This window comes from Hibiscus syriacus, unplaced genomic scaffold (assembly GCF_006381635.1).
Source record: "Hibiscus syriacus cultivar Baekdansim isolate YM2019G1 unplaced genomic scaffold, ASM638163v2 tig00111779_pilon, whole genome shotgun sequence".
NCBI lineage: Eukaryota > Viridiplantae > Streptophyta > Magnoliopsida > Malvales > Malvaceae > Hibiscus > Hibiscus syriacus.
Window position 1 is genome coordinate 2,415,915 of NW_024063176.1, and position 18,146 is coordinate 2,434,060.

Below are 18,146 nucleotides of genomic sequence, written 5' to 3' on the forward strand. Positions count from 1 at the left end.
GTTTGCATTACACACCAATGTTCTCAATTACCGCAAGTGGAGGTTTCATTGTGTGCTTAATGTAAGCATACATCAAGCATAAATGCAACAAAAAGAATCATTTATAAATACCTCCAATCATTAATTAAATTGTCGAAATCTGACATGTGATTACACTATCGTCTAAAATGTCGAATCATCATAAATTACCGTCGAACACTTCGAAATTAACTCTACAAAACTCGAACTGCCAAAGGTCTTCTATGCATTCAATACCTCACTTAGATGTACTAGATTTCCAAATGTTTTGGAATGAAATACTTCGGAATGTGTTGTATTTGATGCTTAGGGACATCAACTTAAGATAGATAGATATTTATACGGGTGGTTTGGCCATTAAAACCCACCCATTATATTTCATCATTTATCCACGTTCACGAATAACTCCAAATGGAGTGGGGACGTGAATAGGCATTAACCAACCTTAAGAGTTGAGGCAATTAACTGCTGTAAAGTAGTTTCAATTGAATATTTAATTAAAATTAAATACTTACGAACTATAGATATCATATGTGGAAGTGGAACTTGAGTTGAAGTAGCCATATCTTCTCTAAGAAATTTGGATTGACGTGCTTAAACTCTGCAGATTGCACAATCAAAACAACAAACACATTTGTTAAAATGCAGCAGTTCTTTCCCAGAGTATAGCTACCATTTATGGAGGATAAGAGTATGAGAATCCCCATCTAATCTCAAACATAAATGCATATTTTTCATACCAGTCGAGTTGCTAAATGATTCCAAGTTACTACAAAAAACAAGGACCAAAAGAGCATATATTCTGGACAAGGTGTTTCATTTCCATTGAAGTAGCATACAAATGATGCTAGGATTCTTTGCAAATCTTCGAATTTGCTTTTAAATATTCCTCCCCTACGAAACAAAAGCACAAAGAAAATTCTTCCAAATAACATATAACTGGAAATCTAAAGCCACTAAAAAAATCCAGGTTTCTTAATTCAAACTAAGCTTTCCTAGGAGACTTGGTAGCCTTTGATGGCGATTTGGGTTCTTTAGCTGCCTTTTCAGTCTTTTTTGGCAACAAAACTGGGTTGATGTTTGGTAATACTCCACCGTGAGCGATGGTGACGCCGGCGAGAAGCTTCCCCAATTCTTCATCGTTCCTCACAGCCAGCAGCAAGTGCCTCGGGATGATCCTGTTCTTCTTGTTATCACGTGCAGCGTTTCCGGCCAATTCCAAAACCTGAATTGAAATCCCAAAGTCACCAAATTAAGAATCATAAAAGTAAAAGAAGAAGAAAAAAAACTAAATCAACGATTTCATTGAACTCTCAGCTACCTCAGCGGCTAAGTACTCGAGAACAGAAGCCAAGTAAACTGGGGCTCCAGTTCCAACCCGCTGCGAGTACCTTCCTTTCTTCAAATAACGGCCGATCCTTCCGACGGGGAATTGGAGTCCAGCTTTAACGGACCTTGAGGTAGGCTTCTTCTTGGGGCCACCGCCTTTCCTTCCTCCAGCTCCCTTCTTTACTTTTGCTGAAGAATCCATCGCTCAAACGATTCAACACTTTAAACTCTTAACTTTGCAATGAGAAGATTCAGATTAGTACAGGAGATGTATTCAATTGAGCTGAGGTTTGAGCATTTTATACCGGTGAATTTGTAAATGGTGGCTTGGGGGCAAGGGATGAATAAGTGCCGTTAGATGGTAACATATCGACGGTTCAAAATTTATTCTTTGCGATCCGTGTGAGTTTTGAGCGAACCAAAGAGAAACAAGGTTTATTTTTTATGGGTAAACTACAGAAATGGTCAAATGTTTGAATATATTTTTGGTTTCCCCACTGAAGTTTTAAAACTAACAAATTTGTCGCTAACATTATTGATTTATAATAAATCAGTCACTCACAGTTAACAGCCGTTAACATAAGTAACGAAATGCTGATGTGGCATGTTATAACTATGTTGACCATTCTTTGACTTCCAAAAATTATTTTTTGAATAAACCTCTTTTCTCCTTTCCACCTTTTTTTTCTCTTCTCACTTTTATCATCTTCCTTAATAGTGGAAGACCCTACATGACTAAGGGATCCATCTCTTTGTTAACTTATAATCGTTTCATATTTGGTTTGTTTTTAAGATTGTTACATGTTTGATTCAGGCATTTATTTATCTATGTTTTGAAATTTAGATTATTGGGTATAACTTAGATTTTGTCTATTAAAAGTAGGTTGAAACATTAATCATGTCTAGATCTTGTTTTATGTTTTTAGTTAATAACATCTGTTGTCTAAAACCACAACAATAAGAACGAAGATTTTAAGAAAAGTTTGAATGCATTTCTACTGATACTGAAAAAATAAATAAACAACATAATTTTGATTTTGTAAGAATCGGAAATTGTACTGATGAGAGTGAGACTGATAGATGTAAGTCGTTTATATGTTACTTTCAATCGAGTTCGTGATGGGTGCATCCCTCCTTAATTGGTCTTAGGGTCATGTATCACATGACTTGGGGAAATGTATCATCCACATTCATGTAAGTTAGCATTTCAATGGTTCATCCGTTGCTTACCCCATTGCTCTACTATAAATATGAGGTCTTGGGAATGCTAGCATATAGCAAGCAAACAAGTAAAAACATTCACAAAAGAGTCCATTCAAGAAAAAGAGAAATATAGAGTAGGTCAACTTTAAGTGAGTATTTTTGTAACTCATCCTAATTTGGTGAGACATTTTATATCTCTACTCATATAATAGTGGAAGGCAAGTTTACATTGGACTAGCGTCTCACGATTTTACCTACGTATTGTGTGTTTTTGCTGTCTTTTATATATGTGCCCATTTTAACCACACAAAGACGAAAAGATGTATTCTCATATATACCCATTTTTCCCAACATTCGTATGTTCTAGTTTGTTCGGAATTCAAAGTTGGTTTTATTCTTTTGTTATAAATCAGGTAGTCAAATCTCAGGCTACAATTTTGAGTATATCGAAAATGTAGTCGATTCTCCTAAGTGGATAAATTTGTTTGTGCAAGAGATGTCGATGGCAACGAATATAGACGATGCTAAGGCCTGTGCTGCTAGGATTTTGGAAGCGTGTTGTTGCGAATAAAAGGGCTACTGAAGATGTAGTAAAAAAATCTTTTAATTTCTTAGTAAGCTTCGTTCTCATCCTCTATATAGCTAATCGTTTTTCTGTGATACATGATCATGAATCAGATCGAGCATGTTTCTTCGAAGGAACATTTGCAGAGCTTGTTAGATAACAATCAAATTCTAAGGAGAGCTGTTGCCATTTAGCATGAGCACAACGTCGAGCAAGAAGGAAAGGAAACAAAAGTACAACACTTGAAGCTCACGTTCAATTAGTGCATCGAACAAGCTCGAACGTTAAAGGTATTCAACTTTTCAACCTTTGCGTCTGTTAACTGACTCTACCTGTGCATCAGGGGTAAGATTACCAGAGTAACAATGTGGAATTCGTTCTGACATTCGATTCATACCTCCTCTTATAGGGTCATGTAGGGGAGGATGATGAAAGACAAAGAAGAGAAAGAACGGTGGAAAGGAGAGGTAGGGTATATTAAAAAAAATATTTATTTGAAGTCACCTAGTGATTATTGTGGTTATCACATGTCACATTATTATTTTATTATTAATTTAATGATTATTAATAATGAATAATTAATTTATTAACATTAATTTATTATAAATTAATAATATTAATAATTAATTTGTTCTAAATTAATAACGTTAATGATTAATTTTATTAATTTTAAAATTTTAGTGGAAAAAGTAAAAAATTACTTAAACATTAATAATTATATATGTAATTTATTTTTTTATTTCCTTCAATCCGATATAAATATATTTTTAGTAAGTAATTTTTTTTTATTTTCTTCAATCAGATATAAATATTTTTTTAGTAAATTATATTTGTGACCATTTAATTATTATTATTTTTTATCACCAATCTTTAAATTTATCAATCAAATTATTTAACTATTTATATATTGATAATCACTGTCATTGACAATGTTAATTTTCTAGCAATCAAATCGATATAACTTATAAACTGATAATATAATTAAAAAGTGATCAAAACATTAAATTAACAAAATGTTACACTTTTTAATTTAGATGATCAAAATGTTACTTTGTCAACATTTTTCGAAAACGTTTCATAAACTGAAAACCCAAAATAAACTCAGGTTCTTCTATGGATATCAACTAATTCGAAGAATATTGCACCCAAATTCTTTCATTACCCATACATCAACATCAACTTCCCAACGGTTTGCAATCTAAAAAATTCCAAATTGAATCCATAATTCACAAAACAAATGTCAAATTGTAGTGATTGATCTCATTCAAGTCTACCAACAGGATCGAGCTGATCCATACTGAAAACACATACGCAATCTGAAAAAAATAACAGCACGACAATGGACAAAGGGAAGTTAAAACTAAGCGATTTAATCTTTTTTTAGAAAATGAAAAAAAAAATTAACCCTAACTGCATGTCCCCAAATTACAATTTTCAAGATGTAAACTTAGTTACGGCCTTAGTCCCTTCAGAAACGGCGTGCTTTGCAAGCTCACCAGGAAGTACAAGTCTAACAGCGGTCTGGATTTCCCTGGAAGTGATGGTCGGTTTCTTGTTGTACCTCGCGAGTCTGGAGGCTTCTTGAGCAAGCTTTTCAAAGATATCATTGATAAAACTGTTCATGATACCCATAGCCTTGCTTGAGATCCCGACATCTGGGTGAACCTGCTTCAAGACCTTAAAGATATAGATCTTGTAAGTCTCGGTGCTCTTCTTAACCCTCTTCTTCTTCTTGTCTCCGGCCGCTGCTCCGCTTTCCTTGGGAAGCTTTTTGCCAGCCTTTGGCTTCTTCTCCGCCGGGGCCTTCTCGGCTACTGTCTTCTTCTCCTCAGCGGGCTTCTTCTCCGCTGGCTTCTTCTCAGCTTTTGGTGCCATTGTTCTTCGGTAGTTGGGAATTGTTTGACCTCTAGGAAAGAAAAAGAGTTTTTAATTCGCAAAAATAAAGAATGGGATGTTTGTAATTGAAGTTAGGCGGTCATTATATAAACAAGAGTTGAAGCGGGTATTGGACTTTTAAGATTGACAAGGATCGATGACGTGATAGATTTGAACCGTTGGATGGATTTGAGCTATGGCAGTGAGTTTACGGTAGAGATGGTTTAGAATTTTTGGGATCCATTTTCGGCCGCTTATTGTGAGTAGGCGTTGTCTTCGCGCCTTCGATTATGGTTGACGTGGCAGGATAGTGAAAGTTTATGACATTCAATTTATATATTTACAATTATATTTATAATTGAAGGCCTAATTTCTATATTTATAAATGAGTCCCTTGATTTTTATATTTATAATTGAAATCTTAATTTTTTTATTTTATAATTTTTTTAATTTTTGACCTTTTTTCATTTATCGTATTAATTTATTCTATTTTAAATTAAATTTAATCAAATTTTTTCTTTTTTTTTTAAATATCATCTTTCAATTTATCAAATATTATTTAACTTCTATTCTTTTTTAATCTCAGTCTAATAATAAAATAATTCACTATTTTTCATTTATTGTTCAAAATCAAGCTAAGTATTATATCCAAATTCAAATTTTTCTTACTTATTTTCTCTTAGTTGTATTTACGGTGTTTTCTTAATAAAGTAATACAAATTATATGATTGATAAAATTTAATCATTTTTCTATGATATATTAATATAACATTAAATTAATTATTCAAAGTAATAAGATATATTTTCATTTTATAGAGTATATTTTTGAATTTTTGCTCAAGACCTCGAAAATATTCAAGGCGACTTTGTTAAATTGTAACATCGACACTTAATGCAATTAAAAATCAGTATGTTATTTCGATACTTATACTCACTTTTGGTATGACACTTAAAATTAAATATCGATATCCCATAAGGAGTATTGATTCTATATGTTGCTGAAATATTAAATAAGCCTAAAAATCACTTCTTTTTATGATGATTCCATGAGCTTAATATAAAATCGTAAAGTTGATAAATGTGAACACAAAAACATTACTCTCCCCCACCCAAAAAAATCGTAAAATTATATTTTTTTGGATCGGGTCGGATTAGATATATTTCATCATAAATCCGAACCTGAACCGAACATAACCTCTAAAAATCCTGATATGACCCAACCTAAACCTGATTTAAAAAAAATCCAATCCGATCGGGTTAAAACCTATCGATTTTAAGTCCTGTGTCCATCCTACTACTCGAAATACGAGTACCTTTGATATATGTAATTTAGTATCGATAAGTGTGATATAATTTTAAGATGCGTATAAATACGTAAATTGACAAATGTATGCTTTAATCATTATATATAATAAGTATCATTATGTTTAAGTTTATGATGTTCATAAATTATAGTATAGTAAACGTGTATTTTTTAATTCCAAAAATTTAATATTTGAAATTATTTGTGTGTATATAAGTATATTGTTGGATATTGAGTTTGGATCAGGTCAACACCATCTTTGGGGGTTCCAATAGTGATCTATTTTATAATAAAACACGTTTTCACTTCTACTGGGTATTTATATTCGTAAGGCTCTTACTAAATGATTTTAATCTATAAACTTGCTATACGTATTTTGTTATTTATTTAATTATTTAACTTTGGAGCTCTACATTTTATGATAATTGTTTTATTATTTAATTTTAATCAATTTTAAAATTTATTTTAATTAAATAATAATACACAAGTTTTTAACTGTGAGCTACTATGGTGATTACCGATTATAATGTGAGATTTATGGGTTTGTTAAATGATTTGATTCAAATTTGGGGCATTATATTTTTTATTATTTTGTAACATAATTTTCTATTATTATGATACATTTTTTCTAGAGTTGAATTTAACGTCTTATTTATATATAATAAAAATTAAAACTATAATTATAGTTTTAAAATATTATTTATGAGTACAAAAATTATTTTAACCCAAAATCAAAATTTGAAATCAATGCTAACCGATCCTGAAAATGGTATATCATAACACGCGCCCACTCGCCTTTCCATTAAATCCCATTTCCGGCGGCTAAGGAGGCAAACCCTTTAAACCTCGCCACAGGATCCATCCATAGCTTTAAACGCCACTAACTCCGATCTATCCATAGCTTAAAACGACAGCTCTTTTGTTTTCTCCGTCCCAAGCTTCCGATTCTCGTTCTTCCTCCACGTGTCCCCGCCACAAAACGGGAGTTTTCGGTTTGATCCACTCCGAACAGTATCCGGCAATATTCTAATGCCTTCGCTCTATCTATTGTAAAAAAAGTTTTCATTCCTTATAAAAAAGAAGTTTCTATTGAATTTAATATTTTCGGGTTTAGTGCTGAATGGGCCATGGCCGAACCATCACCAGCGACGAACGGAGTGAAGGAGAACAAATTATGGAAAGGAGTTTTTGCTGTCAGTGGAATCATGGTTACTCTTGTTATCTATGGAATATTACAGGTACTTTTTTTTGCTTTCCGGATGGAGAACTTTAAGATTTCCTGTATATTTTTAGTTTTTTTTTTGTGTGATCATATTAATAGGATTTCTGTTGCTATTTTTAATTGCATCTTTGTACCTAAAGAGAATCTCAAAAAGATTGAAATGTTGGTTTTTCTTTTTTGTAATTTAATAGGTTTACTAAAGTTTCTAGAACGATTGATATGGAAAATATACAAGTTCTGGAATCTGTTGGAAGATCTTGATACCCTTTCGCTCGGGAACTTGGAAAATGCAAAGAAAAACTAGATAAATAAAAGGGAATTTAATTGGCTATGGTGATGGATATATCACAACGATTCTCATACATTTCATCAAAAACTAGGAAATTTAAATCCAACTTGTTATTTTGATGAGTAGATATATGCTAGAATTAAAGTTGAGTATTAATTCCAGCTGCATGCAGGTTGATATTCCTCAGGACTAGCTAGTGGGGTGCCTAAAACAAATAGGAGTACTAAGAAATATAGACACTGTTAATGATGGTTTTGTTGAAGAATTTCCGTCCTAGTTTGATGGGTGAAGATTGTTATGCCTGGAAAGGGAGTGGGGATGGCGTGTTTTCGGTGCAGTCTTGCTCTAGTATTATTTCAAGGTTATCCGAGCCAGTTGGGTCTTGGGCGGAGATAGTGTGGAAGGGGTTAGTTCCACCTAAAGTGGAGGTTTTCCTTTGGCAAATTGTTCACCAGAAGTTGGCTGTCAAAGCAGTTTTATTGAGTAGAGGTGTCGTAGGTATTGAAAATCCTAATTGTGTATTCTGTGGAGGGGAACCTGAATCGGTGTGTCATTTATTCTTTTCTTGTGTTCAGGTTTGGGAGATTTGGGTTAAAGTACTCCGGTTGTGGAATGTTAGTTCAGTGCTACCCAATAACCCTGAAGGTTTCTTGCTTTCATGGGCGGAATTAAGGCCTAACTCGGTTATATGGCAATTTATTCCGGGAGCAGTTCTGTGGACTGTTTGGATTTGTAGAAATCAAATTGTGTTTCAGAATGGTAAGATGGATAATGCCAATTTGTTTTTCTTGGTGAGGTATAGGGTGGCTTCGTGGTTCCTGGCTAAATATAAGAGTGTTTCTATTAATATTGATAGCCTTGTGGGTGATTTAACTTTAGCGGATGTGCATCGTTCACCTTTCAAGGTGCGGCTGCAAAATTTGAAGTGGAGTCCTCCCCCTACGGGTTACTTTAAGGTGAATGTTGATGGGGCAGTTACTTTTGATTGGAGAAGAAGTGGTATAGGAGGAATCTTAAAGGATGTTGATAATATGAAGCTGGCTTCCTTTTCGAGAGCAACAGGCCCGTGCCCTCCGATTCAGGCAGAGATTTTTGCGATCAAAGCAGGGTTAGAGTTATTTTTTGATTCAGTTTGGAGGGATAAAGGTTTTTTAATCTTGGAAAGTGATTCTTTTCTTGCTCTAAAATGGATCAACAGCCCGGAATTGTGCCCGGTTCTCTATGTTGACTTGATCAAAGAAATTCAGAAGACAGTGTTGCAGTTTAGTGTTTCTCTTAGGCATATTAGCAGATGTATTAATGGGGAAGCTGACTGTTTAGCTAAATATGGAATAGGTTAGTGAGTGCTGAGGTTGTGGCTTGGTGAGTTTGGGGTTTCAGGGTTGTTGTAAGTCGGTTTTGTTTGTGTGTGTCGGTCTGGTTGTATTTCCTATGTTTGGTAATAAACTATGGGCACCCTTTTCCCTTGCCTTTGGTTATTGTGCTTTTTCAACACAATAACTAAGAATGGGGTTTTTAACGGGGCCTATTTCCTATCAAAAAAAAGAAATATGATAAATTGTCATTAGCTGCATGATCATCCATCTTTTAAAGGAGACTTGTGTAAATTACCTGTTAACTTATGTTCTTTACTCATGTTTAGTGCATGTAGATATGTTCTTTTGTTGATGATGTTAATGGAGGTTTGCTTTCCTGCAGGAAAAGATCATTAGAGTCCCTTATGGGGTAAACAATGAATATTTTAAGTACTCATTATTTCTTGTTTTTTGCAACCGCATCACAACATCTGCTGTGTCTGCTGGTTCTCTACTGGTATGTAATTACCTTTTCGCAAGTTGCTACAACTACATATAATACTGTTTTGTGTGTGTGTATAATTTGCAATGTGCCTCAAAGGGGGCAGTTTGTAGGGGGAGGTGGGGGATCATCAGATGATTCTATGTGTTTCACTTTTTGGCTGAAATATTGCGAGTTGCATGCTTTGTCCTTACAAAATAACCAAGAGATGAACTATGTTGCATAATAGATGGCAAGATCGGCTAACATATTCTAATACTTTGATATTCTTTTTGGGTCCTAGGCAAGTAAGAAAGCCATGGATCCTGTTGCACCAGTCTATAAGTACTGCCTCATATCAGTATCAAACATCCTAACCACAACATGTCAGTATGAGGTAAACTATATACCAGTATCCTTATATCAGATTATAATACAATCGTGTTTCATTTACACAAATTTTATCACCACAATATTTGTATTTGAACATAAGTTTTCTGAAAAAGCACCTTTAGATGCTGTGCTTGAATGTTAATTTTAATGATAACATTACTGTGATGCAGGCCCTCAAATATGTCAGCTTTCCAGTTCAAACCCTTGCTAAGTGTGCAAAAATGATACCTGTAATGGTAAGTTAGTTTTGCATGAACTATGAGGGTTATGCATATGATATTCCTAAATGGCCAAATCGGGGTGCATGCAAGTTCTTGGACGCATATATTTCATTCAATGATGCTTAATGTTTTGTCTTTTTTTTTATTATTATTGTTACTGGTTTTAAGTGGCAATGTGCTCTAAAGACTCTCTCTCTCTCTTAGGTTTGGAGCACTATTATCATGCAGAAGAAATATAAGGGCTTTGACTATTTGGTGGCTTTTTTGGTGACCCTAGGTTGCTCAATATTTATATTATTTCCGGTAAAATTCTGGTCTTTGTCAACCGTACTAATTTCTTTCATTATTTCCATGTACATGATTTACTTGGGTATGCTTTCTATAAGAGCTTGAATGGTGGATAGAGGCGGGCTGCTTTTGGATATACATATTAAAATTGTGGCATTGAACCACAATACTTAATTTGCTCTATTTGGTGGTTGCTGTCATACATGATGCATTGTTGTAGAATAAAGGATTCTTCCTTTTTTTATTATTATTGGAGATTTGCCGTTTTAGATTGTTCTATAAATTTATATTTTGCAAACTAACTCTTCTTTCACCGTAGGCAGGAACTGACATTAGTCCTTACAACAAAGGAAGAGAAAATACTGTTTGGGGCGTTTCTCTGATGGTCGGTTATCTTGGGTATCAATCTGAAACTTGTTCCCCCGCTGTAAAAGATTTTATTCGATCCGTTCTGTAGTTTGGATCTTAAAAGTACAAAATGATATTGTACCATGTCAGATTTAAACTCTAAATTGCAGATTTATTACCAACATCTGTTACATTAATTGCACCAACTCCGGCATGCTTTGGTTCCTTTAGGCTGAAGTACTTCTTTAATCTCAATCCAAACAAAATAGCATGGCAAATTTGAATGCTTTTGAGAGAGAAGGCTTTCAATGCATTTAAATGCTCATTTGCCTTTTCACAGGTTTGATGGCTTTACAAGCACATTCCAAGATAAGTTATTTAAAGGCTACGATATGGAAATACATAATCAAATATTCTACACAACATTGTGTTCTTGTGTTCTCAGCTTGACGGGTAAAAACTCCTCCTTTATTTTAGGAATGATGATCTGTTTTGTAGTTTTATTTACCTTTAACTTTGATTTGTTTGCCTTGCATTTTTCTGATTGGTTACTGGTTGTGATTGACTTTTTTTCTGTTCTGGTTTAGGTCTTATATTACAGGGACAATTACTTCTAGCCGTAGATTTTGTTTATCGCCACAACGATTGTTTCCTTGATATTTTATTGCTTTCCACTGTAAGTGATCTTGCTTTCCTGTTATAATTTTAATAGGCTCAAACTGATGACAAGATCATCAGTTATGCCCTTCTTTTTCTTTCTTAAAATTTAGTTTTGAATTCAGATGCCAAGTATTATAGTCCCAGACTTAAAGATCACATAATTGGGTCTATAAATTTATACGGAATTATCTGTTATAGGTAGCAACGGCCAGTCAATTCTTTATTTCTTACACGATTCGTACATTTGGTGCTCTCACATTTGCTGCCATAATGACCACAAGACAGGTATCATCTAAATTTCAAACAAGAAAGTTCGTTCTTACGTTTCTCCCACCAATGCTATGTTTCTAATCGATGGTGATTCCTCCCCTCTATTGTTTAAGCTGGTGAGCATCATGCTGTCATGTGTGTGGTTTGGCCATCCCCTCAGTTGGGAACAATGGATTGGAGCAGTAAGTCTCAACTACATTTTGTTGTACATTATCGTTGATTTCCAAAGCGTGATGATATATCCAATGCCTTGATCAGGTCATCGTGTTTGGCTCCCTGTATGGGAAGAACTTGAAAAATACATTGCCGAAGCTTGCTCCTCCGCAAAAAATACAAAATGGAGCTTCTAGTCCTTTGAAAGAGATGGCTTGATATCTTCAGGTCTGAATTCGCACCAGTTGCTGCATCTAATTCTTCTTTGATTAGAATTTAGCGGGTGAAAATGATCTCATGAAATCCAACTGCAGCATCCAATATGATGGAATTGGAACTTTTGGGGGAAAAGAATTATGTTTTGAAGTTACATATACGAATTATGAACTGTGCACATCAATGCTACTTGTCCACCTTGAACCTCTTTCTTTTTGTGTGTGTTTTATTTAGAGAAGGGGTGGGAATGTGTACGTGTCGCATGTTATTACCATTGAGTAGTTCGATATTAGATTTACGAGTAAAGTATATTAGAGGTAGGTGAATTATATTCAAATGTTTCTTTTTTAATTTCTTTGGATCATTTGTTGCCATTAAAATATTTAAATTCTTCTTTTTGTTTTAATCATCTTGGGTGTGATTTCTTAAATCATTAGTAGTCTATGATCTTTTATATAGTGATTCAAGTACTTGAGTTGAGATCTGAAACCTTATTGGTTAACCTACAACTATGAGCTCCATAATAGATATTTGCTTTATAATTTTCTTATACAAATGGTATTCCAGTTGTCTCCTTAAAATAAAAATCCAGCAAGATTATAAAGGATAACACTGATGCACATCAGTGTTTTGGCAAACCGCCGTTGCTCTTTCCGGGTCTTCTTCACTGCATAGAGAAACGACATAGGCAGGCAGCCACGGGTAATACCACATCAATAATCAGAACCCCAGTTTCCCTAAAATTAATCATTTGCTAATATTGCTTGTATGATTGTGTAGCTGTAGCAAGGATCAAGGAAACAAGTCATAGACAGAGCCAGCTCAAGGATCAAGGGTTATCTGTACACTTGAAAGCTTGACCATGATCGGTTGGTTAGCTACATGCTATATTACTTACGACCTGAGTGTGAGTAATAAAGAGTTGTCAACATTTGTTTGTTTTTCCAATTATATCATTAACGTTGTCACGTCGCATAAAAAAAATATTAACCATTAATCTATTTATGTATGTTTATTCTTTTTACACAAAATTCATATAATTTTTTGGTCACATGAAGAAAAGGCATCGACTATTAAAAGAACGTCTTCTGAAAAAATGCGTTTGACGTGATGTTCCTTTACTAAAAGGCTATCATTTTAAGGAATTGTCTGAAGTAAATGATTCCCAAAATAATTTTGTAGGGATGATATTTTAAGAGTTAATTGCATCGTATGTCCCCATTCTATAACCCTCATTTTAAATTGGTTCCTCATCTTTTGAATATTCTAATTTTATCCCTAAACTATGACCCTCTTTCTAAATTGGTCCCAAAACTTTTGAATATTCCAATTTCATCCTCAAATTCATCTGAATATGTAATTGATTTCGACCATAATTTAATCTAAACATTGTTTTTTTAAACATATTATATATATAACTCGGTCTGATGATTTTATTAACAAGGGATGTGGTTAGTATATACGTATAGTTTGGGTTGAAATTGGAATGTTCAAAAAGTTTGGAGACCAATTTAGAATGAATATCATAGTTTGGGGATGAAATTGAAATATTCAAAAGTTTAAGGACTTATTTAGAATGATAGTCATAGTTTACGGATGTAGTTGAAACATATAAAAGTTTAGAAACTAATTTAAAATGAGGGTCATACTTTGAGGATGTGTGATGCAATTAACTCATATTTTAATAAAAACACTCATAATTTTTTTTTTAAAAAAAAGGAAATTTGAAAATTTAAAGTTTAAATTATAAAAGGAAAAAGTCTAAGGGTGCAATTGTAAGGAATGAAAAATGTTGAAGTTGTTTTTTATTTTTATTTTTTTACAGTTCTGGCTCTAGAAAAGCATCTTAAAATGGAATAGCTAATTCAAACGATTGGAGAGGCGCGTGGCTTCTGTTAATTCCGTTGGTTTCATAAGCCAACATCGCTCCATTTAGGCTAAAAGCTGTTTTTGTTTTCCAGAAGAAGAAGAAGGATCATTTGCCATATATTTATTTCGATCGTCACCGTTACATAAGTCTCCGTTTTATTGGAACAGTTTTGTGGGGTGGAGGAGTTGTAGATTCGCATACAGTCGAAAAGACATGTGCTTTTTATGTTTCTAGAGCCAAACCTTCAACCTTTTCTTGTTCTAGTTTCTTCCAACTTAAATGGGTGCTTTGGTTTTTGATGGACGGGGGAAAAGATAGCTCCTTCATTCAAACTCGGATAATTGTTATTTATCATGCTGCTTCTTTTTGCAAAATGGATGAAAAAGGCTTCATTTTCCTTTTCTTTTTGGTTTCTAAAGCTGTTTTCTTATCCCTTTCATTCAAAGAAAACCTCGTTTTGTGTTTTTGGAAAGCTCAAGTTGGGTGTTGTTCTTGTTGTAAACAGGCGTGTAATATTTTTGTATGCAAGAGACTCCATAGAACCAGACACCACAGGAAGGAATCAAGCTCCGTATATAGCATTCAAGACTTGTTTAGAATCTCATTTCGCTAGTTGGTTTTTTTTTATTCCAGATGAAAAACAACCCTTTCAATTCATAGTTAAAGATAATCTAAGAAGAAATCTTGATTTCGATTACAATGGAGGGACCTTCAAGCGAGCTGCCATCTGTTCCTGCTCGTAGGAAAAAGATGACCAAACAATTAACGGGAAAACGCGATGATACGTCCCTTCATGCTGCGGCAAGAGCTGGAAACCTTGCTGCAGTGTCGGAAATCTTAACGAATACCGAGGAGGATGAGCTGAAGAAACTGTTGCCTAAACAGAACTCATCGGGTGAAACCGCCCTCTATGTGGCAGCCGAATACGGTATGTCGAATTGGTTGAGGAGATGATCAAGTATTATGATCTTGCAGATGCTGGATGAAAGCTAGAAATGGCTTTGATGCATTCCACGTTGCTGCTAAACAAGGGGATTTAGGTATGTTTCCGATACATGACTTGTATGTTTTCCAATTAAAAGGAGGCTGAATATATATATATATATATATATATATATATATTATATTCTAATTTCATATATTTACTTAATTCAATTATCAATGTCCTATAACTTCTCACAGTTTTACATAATCACTTATTTCACATTAAATATATATATTCTAATTTCATATATTTACTTAATTCAATTTCACATATCTTATTACCTATATATATATATATTCTCATAACTTATCATCACATAATTTCCATAGCATTTTCCTATAGCTTCATAAGTCTTTACCATATGACTCATATATTATATGTTCATTTAATCTCATAACTTTTCCCCATATAACTTATCTTACATGTTCGTATAGTCACTTCTGTCAATGTCTCCTAGTTTATATACAATTCTCATATTGTACTATAGATCAATGTTATTTAACTTATCCCACTTGTCATCTAATCGCATAATTTGGTTATATCAATTCTGATATATATATATATATATATCTTACTCATGTAATTTATATCCTTTCTCTTGTTATCACATAAATCCTTGATATTTTATATAGTTCGTGATTCTATAGTCACTTATAATAGCATGTGTCTATCTTATCTCATATCATATAGTTCTTTAACTTATGTCTTATATCACATATTTATACTATACAACTTATATAATCACATCCACTACTTAAACCAGTTCACATAGCTCGTCACACTAATATGTGTTCACTCAATTCATGTAACATATGCAATAAGTATAACACACGTACCCATTTTCATGTACTCATACAAACATAAGAATCACAATTCAAATAACATTTTAGGAGTCACTTTTTACCATAGTAACTCCATTATTGGCTCATCGCAAGCCAATGTTCGTTCAATAATATAAGTACAATTAAAATTGCACTCACCTTAGCCTTACTTTGATTCAATCCTAGTCCTTTGATTATTCCGGAAACTTGTTTAGGCTCAATATCTACATAAATATAACATTTCAAAACAACCATCAGAAGCCTAAACCTTAAACTTGATATTAATAACTTAAGCTAGTTTTACGAACCATAATTTCATTTTCCATTTAGGGGGAATCGGTAACCCCTGAACATACTGGAATTTTTCGTTCAAGGGGGGAATCGATGCCCCTTCATAGGGTATCGGTTACCTCTGCCCAGAAATTGTATTTCAAGCCCGAAAATCATCAATTCTTCAATCAATTCTTCTATTTTAAATCCCTATCTTGCCATTACCATCACTTAAACCAACTTATATCCATAAAAACCATCTTTAATCTCAAAATCCTATCCCTCATATGAATTTCAATAATCATACCAAATTTTCATCATGTTCTAATTTCAATTCTATCACTTCATATTCTTTAATTAGCATGATGACAAGTCAAATTTAACTTCAAATTCAACTTATCAACTATTTTCCATGATTTCATATAAAAACTCATTTTCTTTAATCTCTTACAACTTCGTCATCATTTGATTATAAGACAACTTAAGCTTTCCTTAAGCATAGTTGTCATCTAATAATCAAAACTCAACCTTCAATTCAACAAATAATCAACAAAATAGAAAACCCTTACCTTTGCCTAGCTTCTACGGGGAGAAAGAAGATGAAGAAGGAAGAAGAGTTTGTAGATAACTCTTCCCCACCCCACAATAATCATTCATATAATTGGGGAAAAATATCTTTCATGCTAAATGACCATTTTGTCCTTTAATTCTTTGGATAATTACTATAAAATTTTAGGAAATATTTCCAATTAAATCATTAAACTATTCAACTTTTCCACTTTAATCAACAAATTCCAAATTTCTTATAATTTAGTCACTAACCCGTAGTTTGGGATGTTACAATATATGCACAGGGTGCCTAATGCCTATATACAAAAATCAAAAGAGTCAAGATTTTGTGTCAACTTTGCCAAAATTGCATTTGGAATGATGTACGTCGTCAAATCATCGAAAGTTAATGATAGGTGATCGTTTTATTATAGATCAATAATATTAGTGGTCATTAATATAATTTTTTAAAATTTTGATGGTGAAAAATAATTTTTTTGAACATTAATGAGTATTTATTTGGCTATCCAATAAAATGGGGGTAAACTACGCTTTCATCACTCCAATTTAACCTTACTTCAGTTTCGATCACTAACCCTATTTTTTATTTAGATCATTGAATTTTTAATTGTTTATTTTTGGACCTTTTGATTACTCAAATGCTAAATTGAATACACCAATTTGACGTGATATGTGTTTTTGCTGACCGGTCATCATGTGTATTTCACTTTTTCTGTCAACTATGCCATAATTGTATTTGTTGTGTAAACTTTTTTTATATTAGTTATGAATGAATATAAGATAATATTTGTTTAAAAATTCTTAATCATTTGATAATTAATATTCATATATCTTTATATATGCAGTGTTTGAATCTGGAACCTCAAGAAATATCAACTTTTTAATCACTGAGATCACATAGTTCGTACACGATTTGTGTAAACTTAGACTATCTTCCTTGGGCACGTTCTTGTACCTTGAGGTTTCGTTAACCAAAGATGCACTTTTCTAAGATGGACCGAAGACCCTACCATTCAAGAGAGCCATTTTACTTTCCGGTTGATGAAAGCATACGTGGAACGATGATCAAATTCCGGTATGTTAGGTGCTGCCGGGGAAATATTGTTTTTGTTGCAAAATTTATGATGTAAAATACTCCAATTTTTCGTAAAAATTCACAGCATTAATGAAATATTGGGTTTTCGCGAGTACCATTTGGACATGTACTTCACCGAGCCATTCCTGAAAACATGTGAGACTAGATCCTTCAATGGAATTGTCAACGACAGTTAAACATTAGCAGCCCTGAATACCAGAACAGTGTCAGTGTCTGGACAAACTCACTGCGTGTCGGCACTTTTGAGTGTTAAGCTAGTACCAACCGACGATTCCACACTGCCACCCGTAATAAGTGCCATAGAATTTTACGCATAGCGAACCTCTTGCCACCGCAACTATAAGACTCGTTTCACCCTAAATTTTTTATTTCATGTAATATTTTGGGTTTAACTTGAAGACTGCT

At 33.5% G+C, this 18,146-nt stretch overlaps 3 protein-coding genes across 4 annotated transcripts; 1 reads left to right on the forward strand and 2 right to left on the reverse strand.

Annotated features, from left to right (window-relative positions):
• Positions 1-818: 818 nt before the first annotated feature.
• LOC120170334 (histone H2A-like) lies at positions 819-1,612 on the reverse strand. Its single transcript, XM_039178294.1, has 2 exons — positions 1,340-1,612; positions 819-1,243 (listed from the first exon to the last, which is right to left on the reverse strand). Exons 1-2 carry the CDS (start codon positions 1,547-1,549, stop codon positions 1,004-1,006), a joined length of 450 nt encoding a protein of 149 aa, XP_039034225.1. The 5' UTR covers positions 1,550-1,612; the 3' UTR covers positions 819-1,003.
• Positions 1,613-4,469: 2,857 nt separating this feature from the next.
• On the reverse strand, positions 4,470-5,058 carry LOC120170295 (histone H2B-like). Its single transcript, XM_039178260.1, has one exon. It carries the CDS (start codon positions 4,988-4,990, stop codon positions 4,550-4,552), a length of 441 nt encoding a protein of 146 aa, XP_039034191.1. The 5' UTR covers positions 4,991-5,058; the 3' UTR covers positions 4,470-4,549.
• Positions 5,059-7,060: 2,002 nt separating this feature from the next.
• Positions 7,061-12,946, forward strand: LOC120170301 (UDP-galactose/UDP-glucose transporter 5B-like). 2 transcript variants are annotated; one of them, XM_039178264.1, is made up of 12 exons: positions 7,061-7,531; positions 9,503-9,616; positions 9,885-9,977; positions 10,144-10,209; positions 10,399-10,497; positions 10,802-10,881; positions 11,171-11,283; positions 11,418-11,506; positions 11,689-11,775; positions 11,874-11,942; positions 12,019-12,141; positions 12,697-12,946. In XM_039178264.1, the coding sequence occupies exons 1-11, from the start codon at positions 7,421-7,423 to the stop codon at positions 12,130-12,132; spliced, it is 1,035 nt and encodes a 344-aa protein (XP_039034195.1). In that variant the 5' UTR covers positions 7,061-7,420; the 3' UTR covers positions 12,133-12,141; positions 12,697-12,946. The 2 variants fall into 2 exon arrangements, with proteins under 2 accessions (XP_039034195.1, XP_039034194.1); XM_039178263.1 differs by lacking the exon at positions 12,697-12,946 and having other exon boundaries at positions 12,019-12,470.
• Positions 12,947-18,146: the final 5,200 nt, after the last annotated feature.